Genomic DNA, 26,935 nt, shown 5'->3' with positions numbered 1-26,935 from the left:
AGACCCTGTCTCTACTATAAATAGAAAGAAATTAATTGGCCAACTAATATATATAGAAAAAATTAGCCAGGCATGGTGGTGCACGCCTGTAGTCCCAGCTACTCGGGAGGCTGAGACAGCAGGATTGCTTGAGCCCAGGAGTTTGAGGTTGCTGTGAGCTAGGCTGGTGCCACGGCACTCATTCTAGCCTGGGCAACAAAGTGAGACTCTGCCTCAAAAAAGAAAACACACACAAAAAAACAAAAAAACAAAAACTAGTTACATACCTACATGTACAAACATGCACATACACAAGTGGCCACGGAGATCTGCCACTCAGATCTCCCTTCCAGAATCTGCCTTGAGGGCAGTCAGTGGGGAACCTCAGAGGTACCTTTGCCAGGGGCTGCCGCACCGGGCTGAGGCCACGCCCCATCCCAGTCCTGGCAGCTCCCAGGCTCGGCTTGAGCGTGGTGTGGTACTAGAGTCTGTCCGTTCCTCCCAGCGTGGTGGGACTTTTCTAGGCAACCTTTGTCTGAAAGCCCCGTGTTGGGTTGGCTGACCCTGTCTCCCAGCTGCAGTCCGAGCTCTCCCTGCAGATCCCGCCCCCTGCACCTGTGTCGTGGCAGTCTGCAGGCTCTGCAGCCCGCCCCTGCTCCCTCCGCCCCTTTGTCTCTCACAGGCATCATGCCAAACAGACCACTCCAACCTCAACTGTGCTCTGGCATTTGCTTCCCAGGGGATTGTGACTCGCTTTGGTTTTCATTTATGTATTTGGTATTTGCCATGTTTTTCCAATTTTTGTCAATTAAAATTATATTATTTTTGGCATCAGAAAACATGTTTTCTTTTCTTTCCCCCCCTTTTTTTTTTCTTGAGACAGAGTCTTGCTCTGTTGCCCAGGCCACCAGTGTGAGGTGGCATCAGCCTAGCTCACAGCAACCTCAAACTCCTGGGCTCAAGTGATGCCCCTTACCTCAGCCTCCCTAGCAGCTGGGACTACAGATGTGGACCGCCATGCCCGGCTGAGTTTTCTATTTTTTAGTAGGGACTGGGTCTGGCTCTTGCTCAAGCTGGTCTCAAACTCCTGATCTTAAGCGATCCTCCCACCTCAGCCTTCCAGAATGCTAGGATTCCAGGTGTGAGCCACTGTGCTCAGCCTAAAGCATGTTTTATTTGAGGTTTAATGTGTATAAGGATGATATCTTTTTCTTTTCTTTTTTTTTTTTTTTTTGAGCCAGAGTCTCGCTTTGTTGCCCAGGCTAGAATGAGTGCCGTGGCGTCAGCGTAGCTCACAGCAACCTCAGACTCCTGGGCTCAAGCGATCCTCCTGCCTCAGCCTCCGGAGTAGTTGGGACTACAGGCATGCGCCACCATGCCCGGCTAATTTTTCTCTATATGTATTAGTTGGCCAATTAATTTCTTTCTATTTATAGTAGAGACGGGGTCTCGCTCTTGCTCAGGCTGGTTTCGAACTCCTGACCTCGAGCTATCCGCCCGCCTCAGCCTCCCAGAGAGCTAGGATTACAGGCGTGAGCCACCACGCTCGGCTAGGATGATATCTTTATATTCAAATATGCTTTGCAAATGTAAGGCACCATGGATCACAAAATTATCTGCTTAACAAGAATCTGGTGTCTCATTTACCTACAATAACTGATCTGCCTCACGAACAAAGCCCGGAGGATTCTTAGCAGCAGCAAGAAAGCTTTCTGGAGAGCACAGGACAGAGTGCCAGCCCTGGGAGGTGAACCCTCTCTGTACCACTGGGGCCCCCAGACTCATGCCCCAAATTCTTCAGTCAGTCTGTGTCAGCAGTCTAGATTCTCTCCCCAGGCACAGGGCTGGACAGAACAGAGACACACTCTTTTAGGCTCCTTCCTTCTTAGACACCAGGCAGACCAAGAGAGGCCCTGGCTACTTCCATTTGTTGAGGCTCCCAGTATATATACAAAAATGAGTAAAAGCAAAATAGAGTCCAAAGTTTGTGGTGTATTTTCAAAACTTACATTTCATAAAATAGTATGTTTAACATACCCACTCTAGTACAAAGCTTCCACATTCATAGAATGATTATAGAATTTTAAAAAATATGAATTCCCAGGACATCATAGGGGATCTGTAGCTCGCAAGGGGACTCAGGTGTGATGCTGTGACACCTGAGTGACAAGACAGCATCTTCTTGTGTCAATCTTGTTGGTGCCTGTCTGCCTTCAACTTCACTTGAAGACAGTGTTCACAGAGTAAATGTGGGTACAGACAGATTACTTTCTGCTACTGGGTAAGTCTTTTTATTTTTTTAGATGGGTTATCAAATTCATTAGTTTAATTTTTAGTTTGCTTTCTTTTTCCTTTCTTTTCTTTTTTCTTTTTTTGAGACAGAGTCTCACTTTGTTGCCCGGGGTAGAGTGTCGTGGCGTCAACCTAGCTCACAGCAACCTCAAACTCCTGGGCTCAAGTGGTCCTCCTGCCTCAGCCTCCTGAGTAGCTGGAACTACGGGCATGCGCCACCATGCCTGGCTAATTTTTTAGCTGTCCAAGTAATTTCTTTCTATTTTTAGTAGAGACTGGGTTTCACTCTTGCCCAGGCTGGTCTCGAACTCCTGAGCTTAAATGATCCACCTGCCTTGGCTTCCCAGAATGCTAGGATTACAGGCTTGAGCCACCGCACCCGGCCTCTTTTTCTATCTTTAATGACCTTCCCCCAACCCCACCCTTTTTATTCTAAAGGATTGTCACCTTTTTATTCTAAAGGATTTAAATGATTACAAATGTATAAAAGAAAGTAAAAGTTGCCTGTAATCCATTTCCCTGCCTTCAGGATAAGCACTCTTAACAGTTTAGCATGTATTCCTACAATATGATACTTAAAACAATCATTTAAAAATTATAATTAGGAAATATTTACTATGTATAATTATATCGTATATGTAAGTTGTGAAGCATAACATTAAAAATCATATCCATGAACCCATCATCCAACTTAAGAATTGGAATATTCCTCACAGTTTTTTTTTTTTTTTTTTTTTTTTGAGACAGAGTTAGAGTCTCACTTTGTTGCCCAGGCTAGAGTGAGTGCCGTGGCATCAGCCTAGCTCACAGCAACCTCAAACTCCTGGGCTCAAGTGATCCTCCTGCCTCAGCCTCCCGAGTAGCTGGGACTACAGGCATGCGCCACCACGCCCGGCTAATTTTTTTTGTATATATATTTTTACTTGGTCAATTAATTTCTTTCTATTTTTTAGTAGAGATGGGGTCTCGCTCAGGGTGGTTTCGAACTCCTGACCTCGAGCAATCCACCCGCCTCAGCCTCCCAGAGTGCTAGGATTACAGGCGTGAGCCACCACGCCCGGCTTTGAGACAGAGTTTTGCTTTGCTACCTGGGCTACGGTGCTGTGGCGTCAGCCTAGCTCACAGCAACCTCAAACTCCTGGGCTCAAGCAATCCTCCTGTCTTAACCTTCTGAGTAGCTGGGATTACAGGTGCACGCCACCACAGTCAGCTAATTTTTCCATTTTTGGTAGAGATGGGTCTGGCTCTTGCTAAGGCTGGTCTCGAACTCCCAGAGTGCTAGATTACAGGCGTGAGCCACCTTGCCTGGTCCAGGTCTGTCTTCTGATTAGCCAAATAATCATGTATTTTCACTTAGTTGGTGACTTGCCTAACCTTGACAGTCTGTAAAAATGGTTAGCAAAGATGACTTGAGATGAGGGTTAGCTCTCTTTAATGAACTATTCAAGCATAATTGGTAAGAATAAATCAATTATGTGACTGTAATGGAATAAAAGTTTATAAATGAACTTTTCATAATTTCAGAAATCTTTTTCAAAAACTTAAAGTGATATTAAATTAATTAATAATCAGAAAATTTCTGAGTTATTTATATGGCATAGGAAAAACTAAATATATTTATTTTTTATTTATTTTTATTTTTTCACTCTATCACCCAGGCTGAAATGCAGTGGTCCAATCATAGCTTACTGTAACTCTGAATTCCTGGGCTCAGGGGGTCCTCCTGTCTCAGCTTCTCTGGTAGCTGGGACAACAGGTGCATGCCACCATGCCCACCTATTTATTTATTTATTTATTGAGACAGAGTCTCACTCTGTTGCCCTGGCTAGAGTGCCATGGCGTCAGCCTAGTTCACAACAACCTCAAAGTCCTGAGCTCAAGTGATCCTTCTGCCTCAGCCTTCCAAGTAGCTGGGACTACAGGTATGTGCCACCATGCCTGGCTAATTTTTTCTATATATTTTTAGTTGGCCAATTAATTTCTTTCTTTTTTTAGTGGAGATGGGGTCTTGCTCTTGCTCAGGCTGGTTTCAAACTCCTGACCTTTAGCGATTCTCCCCCCTCAGCCTCCCAGAGTGCTAGGATTACAGGCGTGAGCCACTGGGCCCAGTCCTAATTTTTAAATTTTTTCTTTCTTCTTTTTTTTTCTTTTGATGAAAGATCAACGAATCTATGTAATGCATAATTTTTAAATTTTTTGTAGCTACAGGGTCTCGCTACGTTACCAGTCTGGTCTTGAACTCCTGGCCTCAAGTCAAATGATCCTCTTGCCTTGGCCTTCCAAAGTACTGGGATTACAGGCATGAACCTATAATCCCACTAAATATATTTGGATCTGCTACAAAAAATTGAGAAGACATCTTTCTAAGAATTATGAAATGGTAGGCCGGGCGTGGTGGCTCACGCCTGTAATCCTAGCACTCTGGGATGCCAAGGTGGGCGGATTGCTCGAGGTCAGGAGTTCCAAACCAGCCTGAGCAAGAGTGAGACCCCGTCTCTACTATAAATAGAAAGAAATTAATTGTCCAACTAATATATATAGAAAAAATTAGCTGGGCATGGTGGCACATGCCTGTAGTCCCAGCTACTCGGGAGGCTGAGGCAGCAGGATTGCTTGGGCCCAGGAGTTTGAGGTTGCTGTGAGCCAGGCTGACGCCATGGCACTCACTCCAGCCTGGGCAACAAAGTGAGACTCTGTCTCAAAAAAAAAAAAAAAAAAAAAAAGAATTATGAAATGGTTTTCATCTACCAATAATAGTATAAAACAGTTCAAAATTACCTACTTCCCAGGATTTTCACTGGAAATTAGGGTCACTAAGAGTTAAAATTGTAGTTAATAGATGTAATTAAAACTACTAGATATAGAAGAAACAATTCTATATACAGAGAGTATAAAGAAAGATGTATTTTTGGTGAAGGAAATTGAAAAGGGAGAGTAGTTTTTTCTTTGGCATCAGAGAGCACTTTGCATGGTTGAAATGACAAGGGAAAAGGAAAGCAAATTTTTGTCATCAGGTAAAATGCCAATTATCAAGACGAAATATAGGACAGAACTGAAGGTTTAAGCAAGTTGTAGACGGTTTGTGGAAGATTAATCTTGTGAAAGGAATTTTGTGTGTGATCAAGTTGGCTAAAATTAGGATGAAATTATTTATAAAATTTTTCTAAAAATCTAAAAATTTTTCTAAAAATATCAAAAGCACACTGATACAAGGTCAGAGTGTGGGCCCCTGCGCTGTGTTGGAACAACAGGGTTTTCTTGATGAACTCATCTGCTCTTTAATAGATTTTAAGAGGTTATAAAAGATTTATGGACATCTTTTGTGGTCAGAGCTAACTGAGATTGGATGGATTTGTTTATAAGGTTTTTTTCCTCCTCTCCACTCCCCTGTTTATAAGGTTTTGTTAAAATTAACTTTAGCATTGATAATACATTAATATACAAGTAAAATTTGGTTTTCTCTTTTGAACAAGAACTTTGTGTAGTATTAAGTGACAGTAAAAGATTTGCTTACCTTTTGAGTAAACTGCAAAAAGAAGGGAGGAAAGAGTTTGTTTTTATGAGGTCTCTTCATTGGGAACTGAGTCTCCTCTCTACGAAAGATTCAAAGTTTTTGCCTTTTGAAATCTTTGAATTATCATTTTGGCTAAATGAGTGACTATTACTTTACAGTGACCTGTGATCCTATTACGACCATGTGTTTTGAATCTTATTTTAACATCAAGTGTTTTAAGCCTTTAATATTTGACATACTTCCCCAAATTAAGTTTCAGATTCTAAAGCTAAGTCTTTTTGACTTGAACTAACTTGTACATAACAAATAGGAACCCCTGGAAGTCCAAGTGAGACAAATTAGGCTTATTCGGTATGTTAAAATAATACAGGAAGCATTGTCAAATAAAAAATGATGTTTAGATGCCACGGCACTCTAGCCCGGGCAACAGAGTGAGACTCTGTCTCAAAAAAAAAAAAAGGTGTCTAACTTTCTTTGAATTATATTTATATAAATGTGTTATTAATATGTGTTCCAAAGTTGTATGAGATTTCTAAAATTCTGATGTCATAGTATGTTATCAGTCATTGTTATGATTATGTTCCATTGTTATATGCCACATAAATACCAAATTTCCTTGTCAATTACATTTTTTTTTTTTGAGACAGAGTCTCACTGTGTTGCCCAGCCTAGAGTGCCGTGGCGTCAGCCTAGCTCACAGCAACCTCAAACTCCTGGGCTCAAGGGATCCTTCTGCCTCAGCCTCCCTAGTAGCTGGGACTACAGGCATGCGCCACCATGTCTGGCTAATTTTTTCTGTATATTTTTAGTTGGCCAATTAATTTCTTTCTATTTTTAGTAGGGGGGGGGTCTCACTCTTGCTCAGGGTGGTTTCGAACTCCTGACCTTGAGGGATCCTCCCATCTCTGCCTACCCGATTGCTAGGATTAAAGGCGTGAGCCACCTCTCCTGGCCTAATCTGAGATTCTTTATAAAAAAATTTCAGCAAAGCCAATTTAAAAGAGCCTATATGGCCATTCACAATTCTTTTTGCACTTTATGCAAATAATCAGACCAAGTATAGTGTTAAAAGTTATTTTGCAAGTAAATTGGTCTCACTAAGATTTATTTTTGGTAGGAATGGGAAACTGGAGAGAGAAAAATTATGTTTCAGAAGAACACTATAGCACACCTATTATTAGATTCCAGCCCTGGCCATTGTTTTTGAGTTTTTATTATTTTCCTACAATTTAAACTAAATCCTGAATTATTTCCTGGCTATAAGTCTCTAAAGAAGAACAGGGTGTTTTAATTTTCTTCATGCTGGTTCTAGTGACTCCCCAGTAGGATAGGTTTTTTTTTCATTCTGGTATACAAATTCTCTTTGTTTATAATCCCTATGTGCATTATATTTCTGCTATGTATCTCTCACTGTTTTGCTTCTTCTGAGAAAACTAAACTCATAATATTCTGAAGACTCGAGATGATTCAACAAGTGACAGCAGGTGTATAAATCAGAGACTTGACTGAGGTCTCATTTTTGCTGCCAAGTGATGTCATCCCACTTGGGCTTTTGGCACTTTTAAAATTCCTTGGAGTATCGCCTCTGCACCCCCATCTCCCAAAAGGGACAGGAAAATCCTGGAATGAGCCTTCCTAGTGAGACAGGCCTAGGCTTCTGAACATAAAAGGAGCCAAAACCATTTGAGTTCATCTATGATGCTTTCTTTGAACGATCTTGATGAAAAAGGGGGAAACGAGAAAAGAAAAATAGCTCAGAGAAGTCTGAGCTCTGTGAAGTATGCAAAATTTATCAGGTCCAGAGAGACCAGAGGATGGGACCTCAGTCACACACCTCCCCTCACCACACCCATGCCCATGGACAATTGTTTAAAGGCATTTTGTTCCCAACTAGATGCCTCACCTTTTATCTTCCTATTCCTGGAACATGTGATACAAGGAAGAATGTATAGCCAATCAGTAGCTCACGTTATTTTAAAGTACAGTTTAGGAACTGCCTCCTCTCTTGTCCTTAAAACTCACTTGTAACTGGTGCTAATAGGAGTGTACATTCAGGGCAACTTGAATCTATGCTCCTGGGTGGCCTTACTCAAGCTCTGAGTTCAAATAAACTCTATACTTAATCATATTTTCTGAATCTCATTATTTAAGGTTGACAATATATATATTTATTCATTCCGCCATCATCGAACTTTGCAGCTGTCTTCAAGATTCCGCTGCCTCTCCAAGTACTGCTATGAAAAATTCGGTACCTGTCTCTTAGGGCATGAGCTTCCCTGGGGATAGCTGCAGAAGTGGAATGGCTGGGTGAGGTCTACAAGCATGCTTTTCAGGATGACTGTTTCCAAAGTGGTTTTGTCAGGTTTCAGTCTGAAATGTCAGTTCTTGACGCGTTCATGGCCAAAGATTGACCAGACGCACCCTAGTAAGGCAAGCACAAAAATGAGGTTTACTGAGGAGAGAAAGATAGGATTACAGAGCAAGATATAGGTTTACAGAGCGTGATACCTACGCCACAGATGACGACCAGACCCATTGTCACAGCAGAGGGGGAGCAAAAGGAAGGGCACAAAGAGGAACTGGTTATGGTCTGTGTCTTGTTCTACAGTGCCCAGATTGTGACCTCCGTCACGGTTCAGAGGTCACCATGGAACCACTTTGATTGGACAGTTGGGAGTTGCGGTCAATTTCCGGACTCTATGGTACCGATGCTGCTTGGCCCGTGGGCTAGAGAGTCCTCTGCGTTCTTTTGCAGCTGGCGTGCTAAGTTCTGATTGGCAGATTTGTAGGGCATTCCCTCCTCCCCCAGGTACGGCAGTAGCTCAGGGCAGGATTAGGGTGGAGCAGGACCGAGATGGGGGCCTGGGGCCCACTCTTGTCCTTCTTCCTAGTGGAGCAATTGTACCAAGGCAACAGTACCCACTTTTGTCCCTAGGAGACCCGGAATCCCTCATCTACCTAGTAGTTGGGTAGTGGAGGAGAGCCTACCCTTTCCACATCCCCAACACCCCTTGCAGTCATCTGGCTTTGTGGGGAGTGCCCATTTGGCAGAGTGTGCGGTGGGCAGCTTCTTCTCTCTACATGCGAGTCCCAAAGGTGGGGCCAGGTGCTTAACTCTGTCTGAGTCAGCTCCTGAGGCCTACGTTGTGGAGGGCCAAGGGTAAGGGCAGGGATTTTGGTGTCCAAAGGCGCTGGGTCTGCCTTCCAGATCCCCCTACCAGCAGACTGTGACATGATCTGGGTCTGCCTTCTGGCTACCCTACCTTAGGCAAGTGACATGATCTCTCTGAGCTTCAGTTTCTGTAAAACAAGGGTAGCCCCTAACGTGCAGGGCTGTCAATGACTGGCCGACCGAGGAACTTGTAAAGTGGCAAGGACAGTGCTGTGGCTATGGTTGTTCTGCTCTACCCCTTTGACTCTCATTTGTAAGTTTGTCTTCAGGTTCTGGAATGGCCATATTTCTGCCCTCTTGACACGAACTCCAGTTTTCCATTGGTAATGGTTTGAATGTGTCCCCCAAAGTTCAAGTGTTGCAAACTTAATCCCCAGTACAACAGTGTTCGGAGGTGGGACTGTTACTTGCTTACCAAATCCACTGTCCTGCCGCTGCTCAAGAGGAAGCCAGGCCACTGAGACAGCAGGGCTTACAGCAGAGAAAGAGTTTAATATTGCAGGTTTCATGTGAGGAGATGGGAGGAAGTTCTCAAATCCATTTCCCTGAGAATTTGGGAGAAAGTGTTTTTAAAGATAGTTTGGTGGGCAAAGGGCTAGGCAATGGGTCTGCTGATTGGCGGGGGATGAACTCATAGGATTGGGAAGCAGAAATTGTCTTCTTGTGCTGAGTCAGTTCTGGAGTAGGGGGGTTGCAAGACCAGTTGAGTTGCTTCCTTGGGCCGGTAGTCTGGTTGGGTCAGTTGGTCTACCAGAATGCAAGGCCTGGAAGATATCTCAAAGACCAGCCTTAGGTTTCACAATGGTGATGTTATCTACGGGAGCAATGATGAAAGCTAAGAATCTTCATGACCATCAGCCATGTCTCCTGCATAGTAAGCAATTACATAGAAAGCAAGCTTGGGAACAATGGCTGGTCACATATATATTTCCACAACAGTTCCCATCTTGTGGCCCTTTAGTAATTGTATAAAAGGCAATCTTAAGATCTTTAAGAGGTAATTAAGTCATGAGGGCAGAGCCCTCATAAATGGATTAGTGCTATTTTCATGGGAGTGGGGTCCTGATAAAAAGATGAGCTTGACCCCTTCCCTGCTCTCTTTCTTGCATGCGCTAGATCTCTAGCCCTCTCACCTTCCACCACGGGACAATGCAGCAGGAAGGCCCTGCCAGATGCTGGTGCCTCAGCCTTGGACTCCCCAGACTCCAGAACTATAAGAAGTAAAGTTCTTTTCTTTATAAGTTACCTAGTCTGTGGTATTCTGTCATTGCAACACAAAAGGGACTAAGATACTCATCTTGACACATCTAAATTATAGTTGCTTCAAATGTCTTCGTTCTGTTTTGTTTGTGATGGATCAAAACAACTGCTCAAAGAAAAGGTCAGTTGGAGCAGAAAAAAATCGTATATCGCAAAGTCCTCTATGGTTTTGCTGTTAGGAAAGTCTGTGGCTCCATCTGATTTAGTGACGTGGTTGGTCTGGGGCACATTTAAGTCTAAGTGATCAAACTGGATTAGAAAAGGCTGTGCTGGGCTGGGTCCGTGTGTACGCGGCCTTGATGGAAATGCTGGTTTGATGAAATGCAAATGCCTAACTAAGATGGTAGGAACACAAGTCTTCTTTGTCATGTTTTATTGCCGTCTGAGTGTTCCTAACTCATTCATAGGAAGGAGAGGAGGAGGCATGGAGGGGACTGAGAATGGGCCCTAAGCCAGTCCAGCCTGAGCTCAGGATTTTATTCAATGCACCTCTAGGAAGAGGCAGGTCTCATCATGTCATCCTGAAAACAAAATGGAAGGTTTATTTCAGTGACTTTTCAGAAAGAAAAAAAAATCCAGTAGTTGTGCAATACTTTTGTTTTATGACCTTCTTATAAAAAGGGACTTGGAATGCTCAATTTTTTTTTTTTTTTTTTTTTTGTAGAGATAGAGTCTCACTGTGTTGTTCAGGCTGGTCTCCAACCCCTGGCCTCAAGCCATCCTCCCACCTCAGTCTCCCAAAGTGCTGAAATGACAGGCACGAGCCACCATACCTGGTCTGGAGTAGTCGGTTTTATTTATAATCAGAGAAATCAGATTAAACCACAATGAGATGCCTCTTCACATCAACCAGAATGCTTAAAATGAAAAGACAGATGATATCAAGTGTTGGTGAGGTTGTGGAGCAGCAAGAAGTCTCCTTGGCTGCTGGCATGGTAAAGCATAACTATTAATAGTGACGAATTTGGAGTCCTGGTTGGCAGGATCTACTACTTGGACCCACAAATATCCTATGACCCAGGAATTCCATTCTCATGGATATAACCAACAGAAACACCTATTTCGGTTCACCAACAGGCCTGTCCTAGAATGTTCATAGCAGCACTATTTGAAATAGCCCCAGAGTAAGAACTATCCAAATGCCAGTTACAATGGAATAAAGTGTGGTATATTCACACAATGGAACACAATAGAGTAATATAAATACACACGCTGCAATGACACACAACATTGTATGTGAATCGCACAAACATAATGTTGAACAAAAGAAGCCAGACCCAAAATAATACATACTGTGTGATTCTATTTATGTGAAAACCAGAAACAGACAGTTTATGCTTTTGGAAGTCAGATAGTGGTTACCCTTGGGCAGGTGGTGACTAGATGAGGACACAGGGCGCTTCTAGGGTACAAGTCATGTGCTAAATCTTGATCTGGGCCCAGGTTTCACACAGGTGTTCAGTCAATGAGAATCCATCATGCTATTCCCTTTCTATATATCATACTCCTATCAAAAGTTAACAACAGAGTGACATGGTTATAACCTTCAGCCTGCACCCAATAGAGGTCAATTCCTAGGTGGGAAATCCACAGATTCTCAAAGTGAGATGCAGATAGGAATGTAGACAGCACTCAGGACACTGAGCAGAGATTAAATCCTCACTCCTCTTTTTACCAGCTGTGTGCCCTTAGGCAATTTACTTAACCTCTCTGAACCTTGTTTCTCTATTTGTAAAATGGAATAATAGGATTTATGTTAGAGGGATGTTATGAGGATTAAATGTGGCAAACTCTTAGCCAATACTTGGCGAATGTCAACTATTATCACAATTATTATTATCCGATACAATATGCATTCATTCATTCACACAATTATTGAGTACTGTGCAAGATACCAGGGTGAACAAGATGGACCTAGTCTTTGCCCCCACAGAGTTTCCAGTCTAGGCACACAATGTTGAAAACAGAAGACAGGTCCCCCAGTGAGGCTTGGCAGACACGCATCCACTGGCAGACACTCGTTGGAAGCAGCTAGTACTCAGATTATTTTGTCTCCCATCCAAGTACTAACCAGGACCAACCCTGCTTAGCTTCAAAGATCAGATGAGGTTGGGTGCATTCAGCATGATATGGCCACAGACACTCGGGTTATTTTGTTATGAGAGGTGGTATGATTTAGGGCCAGACTGCCTGGGTACAAATCCCAGATCCACCACTTTGTAGCTGTGGAATTTTAGGCAAGTTCCTTATCTCCCCTGTGCGTGTTTCCTTACCTGTATAAAGGAGTGGATAACAGAACGTATCTCATGGGTTGCTGGGAGGCTTAAACAGTGTAATACGTGCAGGGTGTATAAAATGGAGCTGGGTACAGACTAGGTGCTATGGTGTGTTAGTGGCCATTGTTGATCTTGTTATCATCATTCATTGGTTCTCACACTGACCACAGCTGAGACGGTAACTGGGGGAGAGCAAGGCAGACCTCCCTGGCGTCCATGAAGGAATTCACGTCATTTCCGCAGCATTGTGGTGTTTTCAGTGCTAATGTGCCTAACTCGTGGGTGTCTATTCCACGGAGATGCCTGCACAGGTGTGAAATTATTAATAAGTCATCCATTGCTACGGTAAATGTAATGGCAAAAGCATGGAAGCAGCCTAGACACCTGTGATTGGGAGGCTGGTTAAATAATCCATAACTCACCCAAAGGAAGATATAAGAACAAGGTGGCTATATGTGAAAATATTTCCAGGAATATTATAAAGTGAAATAGCAAGGGGCAGTGCACTTTCACTTTCTATGTTAAAATTAAAAAAAAAAAGGCCAGGTGCAGTGGCTCACGCCTGTAATCCTAACACTCTGGGAGGCCGAGGCGGGAGGATTGCTCGAGGTCAGGAGTTCAAAACCAGCCTGAGCAAGAGCGAGACCCTGTCTCTAATATAAATAGAAAGAAATGAATTGGCCGACTAATATATATAGAAAAACTAGCCGGGCATGGTGGTGCATGCCTGTAGTCCCAGCTACTCGGGAGGCTGAGGCAGGAGGATTGCTTGAGGCCAGGAGTTTGAGGTTGCTGTGAGCTAGGCTGATGCCATGGCACTCACTCTAGCCTAGACAACAAAGGGAGACTCTGTCTCAAAAAAAAAAAAAGAAAGGTATGTGCCCACATACTTTGGTAATTGGCTCTGAAGGGGGCACTGGTTGGCTGGGGCACAGGGGTGGGAAGGACACCTTATTTTCACTGTGTGCTCATTTGTACTCTTTGCTCTTTGCATTTTAAACCATACATGTGATTTATTTAAAAAAAAAAAAAAAAGAGTAAGCCAGAGATTGGGGCCAGTTCAGGAATCAGCACTCCAGTCCATTGTGTCCTGTTAAACAGCTCTGTGAAATGTCTTTTGCTGCTCTCTGAGCAGATGGCCCTGGGCGGGGTTGGGCTGGGGCCAGCGGGCGGCCTCCCTGCCCTGTGGCCGTGTGAGGAGCCATGTGGCACATGCCTGCAGCTGGGGCTGCCTGCGCGGCCCGGAAGGGCTGGGTGCAGGACGGGGACTGGTGGGACCAGTGGGCTCCAGCGGCCAGGCCACACACAGAGTACAAGGTCATGGTCCTAATATCATCGGGGTTTGGCCTGGGCAGGTTTCCAGAGCAAAAATCATGAGACAAAGGTTTGCTACAAGCACCAGGAAAGGGCCTTCCCTGCAGCAATTCTCTCCATTCACGGGACAATTCCACAGCGGACCTTGGAGCCAGAGAAGCCCAGGGTTCAGGAAACAGACTCGGAGGGGCCAGGGCTTCCTGGCCCGCTTTGGGCATCAGTGGGATGGAAAGAGCCCAAAGGAGCCTTGATTTCTAATTCTTCATCCATCTGCTCAGCTGAAATATAAAGATTCTTTTCAGAGCCCTCCCTGAAGTGGCCCTCCAGCTTTGGGACACACACAGCATTGTGTGCAGGGACATTTCCTATAGCCAAGCAAAAGCAACAGAAAGGCCCTTTCAGCCTACTGCAAAATAAGCAGGATCTGTCCCAAGACGGGGCTCTTTGCCTCATAGGCCCTTTTGTAATTCATAGGTTGCCCGAGCACCGTTTATTGCCTACAGTCTATTAGACTGTGGTTTTTTAAGTGCCCTTTAGTCAATAATTATTTATATACACCTCTATGAAAAATGAGTACAAGGGCTGTCCAGAAAGTAGCCAGCTATGTAATATGTTTTCGTTATATTAACAATGGCTGGATACTTTCTGGACAGCCCTCATATGTATGCATGAAACAGACGTCATTAAGTCAAATATCTTTTATACACTCAAACACATACACATATTTATATATAGTCTCACTTTTTTTTTTTTTTTTTTGAGACAGAGTCTCACTCTGTTGCCTGGGCTAGAGTGCCATGGCGTCAGCCTAGCTCACAGCAACCTCAAACTCCTGGGCTCAAGGGGTCCTCCTGCTTCAGCCTCCCGAGTAGCTGGGACTACTGCGCCCCCGTGCCATGCTAATCTTTTCTATATATATTTTTAGTTATCTAGCTAATTTCTTTCTACTTTTTTAGTAGAGATGGGGTCTCGCTCTTGCTCAGGCTGGCCTCGGACTCCTGATCTCAAATGATCCTCCCGCTTCGACCTCCCAGAGTGCTAGCATTCCAGGCGTGAGCCACCGTGCCCCACCATAGTCTCACTCTTGACTAAGGTACATATCATTAACATTCACCAAATATGATAAATCAAATATTTGGCACAAGGTAATCACACGAGGTCTACAGAAGGCCTGCAGTGACATATAAAGTTACGAGATTAATAACACAGCCTCCTTTCTTTGTTTAATCTGTGTCACCAGTAAACCAAGTTAATTTTTTCTACCTATAGGTGGCAATATCTGTGGTCCCTTCGCTTCTGCGATCCATTCATTCATTTACCATGGTAGGGACATTTTGGGGGCCCCTACCATGTGCCAGGCACTCTAGATACCTAGTGTAAAGTTTTCCAGTGGCGAAAGAAACAGAGAGAGAGAGAGAGAGAGAGAGAGAGGGGACAAACAACGTGGCTTTATTGTGTGCTCCCTGACAAGGTTCACGGGTCCCAAGGGGGGGGAGGGGAAGTCACGTCTGTTTGAAAGGGGGGAAGGCTTTTATACCATTTTAAGTGGGCTGAGGACTTTTGTGGGGGGGGGAGCTGGGGTGACCTTTGGTGGTCATTGAGAAATAGGAGGGGCTGGCGGTATTTGCGGAATCCGGGAAACCAAAATCTTTCTTATCTGGGTAGACATCCAGGTGTTGTTTGTTTTCAGTGGGGCCTGGCAGTTGTCTTTGGTGGGTCTGGTCTTGTGAGCCTTTTCTTTTTGATCTAGGGAGGGGAGAGGGGCCTGCCACCAGCCTTACACCTAGGATACCCAGAGTGAAACAAAAAGTTACAGATACATGCCCCTAGGCCGGGCACAGTGGCTCACGCCTGTAATCCTAGCACTCTGGGAGGCTGAGGTGGGTGGATTGCTCGAGGTCAGAAGTTTGAGACCAGCCTGAGCAAGAGTGAGACCCTGTTTCTACTAAAAATAGAAAGAAATTAATTGGCCAACTAAAAAAATATACAGGGAGGAGGGAGGGAAGAATAAAAAAAATGGAAAAAAAAATAAAAATAAAAAAAATAAAAAAAAAAATAAAAAAAAATAAAAAAATATATATGGAAAAAATTAGCCAGGCATGGTGGTGCATGCCTGTAGTCCCAGCTACTCGGGAGGCTGAGGCAGGAGGATTGCTTAAGCCCAAGAGTTTGAGGTTGCTGTGAGCTAGGCTGATGCCATGGCGTTCTAGCCTGGGCAACAAAGTGCGACTCTGTCTCAAAAAAAAAAATAAATAAATAAAAATAAAAATAAATAAATAAATAAAAGACCCATGGCGCTGTGAGGAGACGGACAACACACAAGTAATGAAACAGACATTCGCTGTGTGTCAGGTAGGGGCAGGGATAGAGAGAGGGGTGTCGGGAAGGACTTCCCGAGGAAGTGACTGTTGAGTGGAGACCTGGGGGCTGTGAGGCAGGGGGTCACGTGGACATCTGGGGGACCAGGTTCTCGGCAGAGGACTGGCAACTCCCTTGCCCACTCTAGATAATGGCACTCACTTGGCAAAAGCTGGCCCTGGTTAGACCCAATTCTCCACCTACTCCATACCCACAGCTGTGCGGCGGAAGCTCGGCTAGAGGAAGACATGCTGGCTGGCCCCACTGACACTCATGCTCGGAGCCTGGGGGCGGGCGCTGGGGAGCGCAGGGGAGCCTTCCTGCTTCCCAGCCAGCCGCTCACCCACTCCTCTGCGTGGCCGATGCCCAACAGCAACTTTGCCAGCCTCGCTCTCAGCTGCCCTCCTTGCTTCCTATTGCACTGAGAACACTAAAGCAATCCGAAGTCACCGCTCTGAGATTCCAACACCTTTTATTCTTGCCCACCTGAATCTGCCCGAATCTTTCCTCCCTGTTACTACGATGAAGGGTGCACTGGAGTGCAGCCCCTCTCTGCTACTCAGATGTCACCCCAGAAACTCTCTCCTCACCTTTCTCATCCTTCTACATTAGCGATGATCCTCCCCTGCCCCGCCTCATGGGACCATCCCCATCGGCCCCACCATCTCTCACATTTTAAAGCAAATTTAAAAACCCTCTCTTCATGGCACCTTTCCCTCTAATCCACTTTACCCAACAAAACTCCTAGAAAGAGATGTTTCCGGCCGGGCTCGGTGGCTCACACCTGTAATCCTAGCACTTTGGGAGGCTGAGGCGGGTGGATTGCTCAAGGTCAGGAGTTCGAAACCAGCCTGAGCGAGACCCCCCCGTCTCTACTAAAAATAGAAAAAATTAATTGACCAGCTAAAAATATATATAGAAAAAATTAGACAGGCATGGTGGCACATGCCTGTAGTCCCAGCTACTCGGGAGGCTGAGGCAGAAGGATCGCTTGAGCCCAGGAGTTTGAGGTTGCTGTGAGCTAGGCTGATGCCACGGTACTCACTCTAGCCTGGGCAACAGAGTGAGACTCTGTCTCAAAAAAAAAAAAAAAAAGAAAGAGATGTGTCTCCTAGAAACTCCTAGAAAGGGTGTCTCTACCCTCTGTCCCTCCATTTGTTCTTCTCCTAGTCTTTGCTCGGGTGTCACTTGCTCAGTGAGACCTTTGTATTTAAAACTGTCTTCCCTGCATCATCTTTCTCCGTAGCTCCCATTCCTTTCTAATACACTCTAACAGGCACGTGCCTGTTCTGCTATTGTTCACCCTCCCCGCCCACACATACTGGAATGTAAGTCCAGATGGGACAGGGGTGTTCATCTGTGTGGTCCACTGCCATGTCCCCAGCACTGGAGGGGGCCCAGGGCATCACAGGTGCTTGGTACACATCTGTTCAGTGAGTGAATGGACCCATGACAAGGCCAGGGGACAGCAAGGAAGCCAGAGTGGCCGGAGTCGGGTAAGCAGGGAAGGATGGCAGGAAATTAGGTGGCAGGGGAGGCGAGGCCAGATCACACAGGGCCAAAGGGCAGATCTGATTCTAAGTGTGGTTTGGGACACCACTGGAGGGTTTGGATCTGACTGTTGTTACTGAGATTCTGGGCAGGTCCAGTCAAAAATTATTTCACATTCGATGAATGTGTTCATGTGGCAGGCAGATTTTACATCTGTGAGCCGTGAAAATAGACATCAGGACTAGAGGAAAGCTGTGTTGATAGCAGTGCCTGTTGTACAGGCAGGGCCACTGCTCTGAACGGCTCCATGCTTTACAAGTTGCTACGGACTGAAAGTTTATGCCCCCAAATTCATATGTTGAAATCCCACCCTCACCCTCCAAGGTGATGGTATTAGAAAGGAAGGACTTTGCGATGTGATTAGGTCATGAGGGTGGAGCCCTCATGAATGGGATTAGTGTCCTTATAAAAGAGGCCTGAGGGAGCTTGGTCACCCTTCTACCGTGTGGAAGGCAGAAGGCACCATTTGAACCAGAAAGCAGGTCCTCACCAGACACTGAATTTGCTAGTGCCTTGCGTAGACTAAAATACTGCAAAAATAGAGTGTTGAACATTTTTCATTCAACGAAACAAAATAAAACATTATTGGCAAACACTCAAAACCATCCACACTCCACCACCTATCTGCTGATAAAAATATTTAGCTGTTCAGCATTTTGCTTTTTAAAGAACTGGTGTGCAAGTATGAACACATTTTTTGAAATATTAATCAACAGGTGTTTCCAAGCACATGAAACAGATACAACCTGCCCATGTTAAATAACCACAGCTGGAATTCTAAATGTTGTGCACAGAGCTTGAAAGCTCTCTGCCTCTTAAGTATATTAAAGAGCAGCAGTAAAACACTTGCAGTCTCCTGGCCATTTCTAAGCACTGCTAGCACAGTGGCATATAATTGTTGGATGCCCATGGGATAGCATCTTTATAAGGCATTTTGTGAAGGTGCAAGGTGCTCCACTGACTAAGAGGGGACAAGGCAGATGGGGTAGGAAATGCGTGGATTGTGGATTCTGGTTTGTGCGTGGTTGGGGGAGATGGTGCAGCTGTTTCTAGGGTGGCAGTGGGGGCGGGGAGCAAAGCCCACAGCTTCAGGAAGGTTGAACACTCTAGGTAAACCGAGAGGGGGGCAGGCAGGAAGGCACTGAGGATTGTGGGCCCCAGTGGGTGACAAGACAGGATGAAAAGAGAAGACACATTTATAAGAGGTCCTGGCTGGTGTCCGTGGCTTCTGCACTCAGGGTCTCAGCTGCCCAAACTGAACACCCAGGAAGCTGGCTCTGGGTTTGCGGGACTTTGCACAGGGATGGCCACATGTTCCCAGGGCTTTGTCAGCTACAGTCTCTGTACTTGGGGGTCAGGCAAAGTGGGACACAGTCTTCCACTCGGAAAGATGTACCAATGTACATGTATCTATGTGTGCCAAGGGCCACTGCCACAGTGCTTGGGGAGGCATGGGAATTGGGATTCTAACTAGTGGTTCTCAAAGTGTGGTCCCTGAGCCAGCAGCACGTGGGAACTTGTTAGGGATACAAATTCTTAGTCCCCACTCTAGGCCTGCTGAATCAGAAACTCTGGGCATAGAATTCTGCAATCAGAATTTTAATAAGCTCCCCAAGGAACTCTCTGATACATGTTCAAATTTAGGAACCACTGGTCTAGACCAGTTCCTTGTGATGCTAATGCTGCTAGCAGGTTCTGGGACCACACTTTGAGGATCACTGTCTTAGTCATAGCAAATTACTTAGTTTACTAGTAAATCCCGTTATTAATTAGTATTGCCAAACACCTCAGGGCTATTTAATAATGGTTACCTATGAGAAGGGATTGTGGGCAAGTGTTAAAATTTTTATGTATATCTATATTGCTCAAAATTGTTACCATAAGTATATATTACTGTTGTAGATAAAAAAAGATTAAAAGATCTATTATAGTGATTTACAGCTGTGCTTCTCAAACTTCATTGTGCAACTCCTTCCCCCCAGGAATTTCATTAAAATGCAGATTCTGATTCAGTAGGTTGGCAGTCCCTCTGCTATTCTGCATTTTCAATGAGCTCCCTTGTGACTTGGAGTCCACTGGTCCACCAATAATACATACTTAGGGTTTACAGCATACAAAGTATTTTCATGTATATCATTTTATTTGTTCCTTGTCACAACCTTGGCAGGGATTCACTAATTCCACCATTAGGTACTGCTATACACCCAGGCACCTGTGCACACAGATATATGGCCTAATAGGGTGGAAAACCTACCAACCAAACAGAAAACGCATGTAAGCAGATACATGATTATAAATGGTGATCAGAACTGGGCAGGAATAAAAAGGGTGCTGAAAAAGAACAACACAGACCACTCCGAGAAGGCCTCTAAGGAGGAGGGATTTCAGCAAGCATGGGAGGAAAGGTGAGCAACCGCCAAGTTCAGGGGCTGGCTCTGGGAACACGCGGGGAAGGGCCTGAGCTGGAGCGCAGGGGAGGCAGGGCCCGCCAGCCCCGGATGGCCGCGGTGCGGGGCGGAGTTCAACCTAAGTCCGGGTAAGCACTGAGGGTTTAAGCAGGGCAGTGCCTGGTCTAGTATTTGCCTTAGGATCACGTTGGCTGCTGTGTGGACATGAACCTCTCCAGGGTCACCTCGCAGCTGGTGCAGGGAGGGCCTGGCCATGTGAGGGCGCCAAGGAGTCAGGCCCAGTGCCCCAGGAGTCCCGCGGACCCACCTGGGGACCCACCTGGGGATCCGGAGTCCCATCTGAATAACAAGCCCACCGGGGCACGTGTTTTTGCTGCAGCTCTGAGGACGGCAGAAGCGCGTGCTACCGGGCGCAACAGGACTTTTCCCTTTTCCCCTTTTTCAGAAGACCTGGGCTCCCATCCACGCTTTGCTGGTCACGATGGCTTCTTGGACATTTCCCCGTCTCTGCCTTAGTTTCCCTAAGAGTTAAAGAGGAAGTTGGGCAGCCACGGCTGACACCCTGGATCGCCCATCGGGCACCTCGGGCAAGCCGGGCGGCTGGCCCAGCCTGGGCAGTGGCGGCCACGAGCGGCGCGCACGATTGGCTTTCCACCCGGGAAACTGAGGCACCGCTGGCGAGGAGCGGGCGCCACCGAAACTCTCCGCAAGTTCCCAGCGGCGCGTCTCCGGCCCATGCAGGCTACCCGGGCGGCCCGGTAGTCTCCGCGCCGAGGCCCCCGCCCAGCGCTGCCAGGGGCGGGGCCGGGCACAGCGCCGGGACGCGAGGGGAGGTCAGCGGACCCCGTCCCGTGCGGGGCTCGCGGCCGGGCAGGCGGCGGCGGCGGCGGCGAACTCCCGCGCAGTCCCCGTGCTAGAGCGCGGGGCGGACCTGCCGGGCACCCCTCGGGGCTCCCCATCCGGCCCGGCCCGGCCCGGGAGGCTCGGCCACGCTGCCGGGCTCGGGCCTGCCCCGGGGCGCCCGCCCGCCCGCGCAGTCCCCGCCCCTCGGCCCGCGCGCCCGCCCCCGCGGGCCGGGACGTGCCGGGCCGGCGAGCGAGCCGCAGGGGCTGCTCCCGCGCTCACTTCCGCGTCCCGCCGCCTCCGGCCCGCGCGCGCCCCGCCGCCGCCATCGGACAATGGGCCGCCGGCCCCGGCTGCCGTGAACTTCCTGCCGCCGCCCGGCCGCCCCCGCGCCCCGGACCGCGCCCCCGCCCGCGCCGGCCGCGCCACGGCTCGGGGCGCTGCGGGAAGCGGCGGAGGACCGAGCGCCCGGGACGAGCCCGCGGCTCCGCGCGCCTTCGCCCCGGCCACGTCCGGCCAGCTTCGCCCCGGCCCCAGTCCGGTGGCTGCTGCTTTGTGGATTTCTGAGTTTGGTCGCTTAGAGAGGATGTGATTTTTCTTCTCTACTTTGCCTTTTTCTTTTTCCTTTTATGATTTGAAAACTAGAAGAGAACCTCGAGGAGCAGGCCGGGGACAGCAAGACGCCGCCAGCAGCCCCTACAAGGACGACCCCAGGGAAAGGGCGTTGGAAGCAAACTTGGTCCAGCTGGCCCTGAGGCCTCAACTTCTGCTGGACTCCAGGTTTGGGGTCATGACCCTCACACTGGGCAGGTGGAAGCCCTTACCTGTCCTGGGCTGGACTTGAGCCCCCACCGTTCGCCAGCGTCGCCCTCTCCACCCGCCCCCACACTCTCACCCAGCACCTGCGCTAGGCCCGGACACCTGTCAGCGACATGGATAAATATGACGACCTGGGCCTGGAGGCCAGTAAATTCATCGAGGACCTGAACATGTATGAGGCCTCCAAGGATGGGCTCTTTCGAGTGGACAAGGGCGCAGGCAACAACCCTGAGTTTGAGGAAACACGGCGGGTGTTCGCCACCAAGATGGCCAAAATCCACCTCCAGCAGCAGCAACAGCTCCTGCAGGAGGACACTCTGCCCAGGGCGGGCAGAGGCCCTGTCAACTGTGGGGGCCGCCTCGGCCCACAGGCCCACCGGGAAGCAGGTGTGGGCAGCAAGCTGAGCATGGATGGTGCCGCCAAGCCCCCTCTTGCTGCCTCAACAGGGGCACCTGGGACCGCCACCACCATTGCCACTGGGCAGCCCTCGTACCCAGCCCAGGAGCATAGGCCCAGGCCATACATCCGCGGCTCAAGGAACCCCAACCAGGACTGTGGTTTCAGGGAGAGCCCAGCGTGTCCTGAGATGCCTGCTTTCCACCAGCCAGACCTCTGTGAGGATCCTTCCTGCCTCACTCACGGAGATTATTACGACAATCTCTCCTTACCAAGCCCAAAGTGGGGCGACAAATCGGGAGCATCCTCCAGCATCAGCCTGGGTGTAGGGAGTGGGTGGTCTGGCCCTCCAAGCAGTGACCCACCACTACCCAAACCCTGCAGGGACCATCATCTGTACCAGCCGCAGCTCTCCTTGAGCTCCAGTAGGTCTTTTGAGGGTGGCCTCGGTGGTCAGGATAGTGGCATTGGTGGCCGCAGCAGTGAGAAGACAGCAGGTCTTTGGTCCACTGCCTCCTCTCAGCGGGTGAGCCCTGGCCTGCCTTCTCCAGGCTTGGAGAATGGGGCCCCAGCCCTGGGACCTGCTCAGCCCAGGACCACTTCTATTTCAGCACCCCCGGCCCTCAGCTGTCGGGGTCAAGGGGCTCTTCCAAGAACAAATTCGGAGCTGGGGATTGAGATTTCAGGTGTGATGTCCAAGCCCACTGTGGACCCTCAACCATGGTTCCAGGATGGGCCCAAGTCTTACCTTTCCAGTTCTGCCCCATCATCCTCGCCAGCTGGCATGGATAGTTCACAGCTGGGTGCAGCCCCCGGGTTGGGTCCTAAGCCTGGCTGTACAGACCTTGGCACTGGTCCCAAGCTTGGCCCCACCAGCCTTGTCCATCCAGTGATGTCCGCCCCGCCTGAGTTGGCTTGTAAAGAGGGTCCCCCAGGCTGGTCCTCTGATGGTAGCCTGGCACCTGTGCTCCTGGAGAGCCCCAGCTCCCCCAGGGTGAGGCTGCCCTGCCAGACCCTTGTTCCAGGTACTGAGCTGAGACCCTCGGCTGCTGAACTGAAACTAGAAGCCCTCACCCAACGCCTGGAGCGAGAGATGGATGCTCACCCGAAGGCCGATTACTTTGGTGAGTGAGGGGCTGGTGGAGTTGTCCATGGTGGGGCGATGGGCTCCCTGAGCTTGGGGACATGCTTCCCACCAGGGATGTTGTAGTTGTAGCTCTCTTGAGTGGCCTGTCTTTTTTTTTTTTTTTTTTTTTGCTTCCTCTTTTGAATGCTGCTTCTGATTCAGAAACTTGAAAGCATCCTTGGGCAGAAAGCGGATCTTGCAGCTGGGGGTTACCCATGTGTGCAGGGTGGGATTGCTCATGACTGCTCTCAGAAAAGGGAAATGCTGTGGCTTTGGATTTCAAGGTTTGGGGTGTGACTTGAGAGCCTCTTGCAGTGATAGGTTCATGCAAGTCTTGAATGGGAGCAGCTTTCTCAGGACCAGATACCCCCCTCGCCCCAGCATGGATGGTTGGGTGGGTCTGGCTATTGGAAGGACCAGTAGTTGGGGTGGGGGCTCTCACCTGTTCTGTGTGTGTGTGTGTGTGTGTCTGTAGGTACTTGTGTGCAGCTGAGGCAGGTGAAACACTACCATGAGAGACTTCCAGAACAGTGGTTCTTAAGAGCAGTGTGTGGACCAGCAGCATCCCTTCCCCTGGGAAATTTTGGGGTCCTACCCCAGACCTACTGAATCAGAAACTCTGAGTTGGGACCTGCAAGCATTGATCCTGACCTGTGGGGAGATTTGCACCTGCTGGACCGGTGCCTCCTAACCCAGCCAGCCTGGGGACCGGCCAGCAGCCAGGTTGCACCCACAGCTGTGGTTCAAAAATAGGATGGAAGATGCTCCTTGCTAAGTTTACTCAAACTTGTGTGTTTTGTTTTATTCTCTTCTTTAAAATGACAAACTCTTGGAGACTATGGGCTTCAACTTTTTTCTCCAGACACACAGGGTTTGGAGGTGGCAAGAAGGTTGCTATATTCTTTTGTTGAGCAGTGATTTAGCTGTCCCATAGGAGAGCTAACTAGAAAGACAGCCTATTCTTATAAGAGTCTAAGGGTCATTTTTTCTTTTTCGTTTTTTTAACCCTGGATAATTGGGGTCATGATTTCCCGTAGTCTGAGTCCTGCAGGGGTAGTGGCTGTACCGAGAGGAAGAGTGCAGGGGCAGGGAAGGTCCTGGGAGGGGCAGATGGCTGGCTTACTGCTGTCTGTCTACTCTTGTTCTCCCCGAATGAAGAAGTGTCCTGAGGGCCTTGGAGGGACAGGGATCTGAGGTACCCACTGCTGGACATATGTAACCCATGGTAGCATTGTAATTATGCTTCTCGTGAGAACCTCGTGGGAGCCAGCTCTCACCCAACACCCAGCAAGCAGAGGTTACTGTTTATTGGTTTATTTTTTAGAGCACATAGTACCGTCTTACTGTAAACCATCCCTTCTCCTTTACAAATTCCTACATTTAAGAGTAATAGTTAGCTGGAAATACTGTGAGTCTGTTAATTTGAACTTTTGTTTAGTTTTTAATTTCAACCTCACCGAATAACAAAACAGTAGTTTTATTTATTCAGGGATGCAAGTTTATGCTCCAAATCAGAGCAGCAATATTAGCTAACACTATTCCTCCATTCAGCATATTTATTGAGCATCTATCTCGGGTCATGCTCTGTTTTAGGCCTTGGGGATACATAGTGAACAGGGCAGACAGAAACCTGCCTCCCAGAGCAGACTGTGTAGTAGAAGAAAGCAGGAAATGAACAAAGTAAATAAGCCCGTACTAGGGAGAGAAGTGAGGTACAGGAGGGGGGGGGTGGAGCCATGGGGCTGGGGGCGGCAGGGAGATTTCTAGTTTTAAATCAGGTGATCAGGGAAGATGCATTTGAGCAAAGGCTTGGAGGAGGCAAGGGACTGGAGAGAGAGTTTTTCCATGGAAAGGGCAGACAGCAAGCGTGGAGGCCCTGGGGGCCTGGTCTGCACTGGGCACCATGGTGGATGCTTGGTGTTGACATTTAATTTACTGATCACAGCACCCTAGGAAGCAGGTCTGCCATTGTGTCCTTTTTACCAATGAGGAGACTGAAACTCAGAGATTAAATTACATAGCAAGGTGTCACAGGTGGTACTGGGTGTCGCAGGGCTTGAGCCTGACAGTTCAGCCTCAGGGCTTCTGCTTCTAACCAGCATTGCCAGCTGTCTCCCAAGCAGAGATTTGGAAATGAATTTTATTCACTTATTTTTATGTGTTTTGGAAAAAAAATGGAGGTGAAATTCACATAACATAAAATGAACCTTTTTAAAGTGAAGAATTCAGTGGCATTTAATATATTCACAATGTGGTGCAACCACCATGTCTATCTAATTCTAAAACATTTTCATCACCCCAGAAGAAAACCCCACACTCATTAAGCAGTTCTCCCTATTTTCCCCTGGCTCCCAGCTCCTGGGAACAGCTAATGTGCATTCTGTCCGTATGGATTTACTTTTTCTGGATATTTCATTTAAATGGAATCATGTCTTTTATTTATATTTTGACTAGGCATCACATGTGCACGTAGAGGCTTTAAAAGGTACACAGGCACTCCCAGTGAAAGCTGAGTCTCCTTGCCAGGCCTGTTTGTAGTCCAATGTCCTTGGTGTAATGAGCGTGTGTGTGTGTGTGTGTGTGTGTGTGTGTCTGCTAGCCCCAGTGGTGACATGCTGTCCCCCGAACAGCGTGTCCTGGCTCTCACTGTACATCAGCACGTGTTGAGTTGGCTCCACGTGGCTGCCGTGTGCATGTGCCCGGGTCACGTAAGCAGCCCTCACTGGTGGGCCTTTAGCTCGTGCCTATGTGCAAGGCGCAGGCACAGCTGCAGGATCAACTCCCAAGAGAGGGATTGCGGGGCTGGGGGCTCCGTGGCCTTCAGCTGTGGCCTAGTTGCTCTGCGGAGATTGTGTCAAGGACCGAGCTGCCAGCTGTGTAGAAGGTCTGCCTTATGCCTGCTTTGGTGGCAGAGCTTCCATCTGCCCTTCTGTGACCGGCCACATGGCAGAGGAGGTCTCTCCGTGTGAGCATCCCGCCCTGCTGCGGGACCTCGAACAGACCCTGTGCCCCTCCAGGCCGCACCTCCCTCATCTGGAGCCCGAGGTGGCTGCACCAGCCGGGGGGCTCGCCACCAGGAATGCTTTTCCTCTCCCTACGTCTGGTGTCACTCGAAAGATTTCGTCTACCCAACACACTGCATCTGTTAAACAAGGGTTGCGTTTTACTTCCAAGGGGAAGAATATTTAGTGCTACAGTGCTCTTGCCAGTGAGAGTCCGAGTGCATGCAATTCTGGTCAAAGGCAAAGCAAAGTAGATGTTTGGATTGGTTAGCCTAGGCCCCTTTCTGCCAAACTAAAGGTGTCCCTTTGGGTATCGGACATTGTGGGATGAGCTTGTGAATACCTGTTACCACCTTTGAGACCCCTTAGGGTCTGTACTGAAGACTCTTCTGGCACTTTCTGGCCATCTCTGTGGGTTTGGTGAGAGGTGGTTCTGCAGAGGCGAAGTTTCTTTCCCTCCCCTGCTGGGCCCACCACCCGCAGGCCTCCTGTGTCCAGGAGAGAGTTGGGGACACACGTTGATGCTTGGAGAATGTTGCTGGGTTTCCAGCCTTCCTAGGTGTTAGTCTTAGATGGGTGTGGAGGGAGGAGAAGGAAGCAGGAGTGGGCAGAGGAGCTGAGCTG

At 48.0% G+C, this 26,935-nt stretch overlaps 1 protein-coding gene across 2 annotated transcripts in view; it reads left to right on the top strand.

Annotated features, from left to right (window-relative positions):
• The first annotated feature begins 21,301 nt into the window (after positions 1-21,301).
• Positions 21,302-26,935, top strand: part of LIMD1 (LIM domain containing 1) — an 81,707-nt gene continuing 76,073 nt past the window's right edge. Inside the window, exon 1 of one of the 2 annotated variants that reach the window (XM_076006815.1) lies at positions 21,302-23,307. In XM_076006815.1, the coding sequence (XP_075862930.1) occupies positions 21,900-23,307 (1,408 nt within the window). In that variant the 5' untranslated portion in view covers positions 21,302-21,899. The remainder of the gene's footprint in view (positions 23,308-26,935) is intronic. The other variant, XM_012770324.3, reaches the window with a different exon arrangement.

Source organism: Microcebus murinus, chromosome 1 (assembly GCF_040939455.1).
Source record: "Microcebus murinus isolate Inina chromosome 1, M.murinus_Inina_mat1.0, whole genome shotgun sequence".
NCBI classification, from domain to species: Eukaryota; Metazoa; Chordata; class Mammalia; order Primates; family Cheirogaleidae; genus Microcebus; species Microcebus murinus.
The sequence above is the reverse complement of the archived record's forward strand: the minus strand, read 5'-3'. Positions and strand labels throughout refer to the sequence as shown.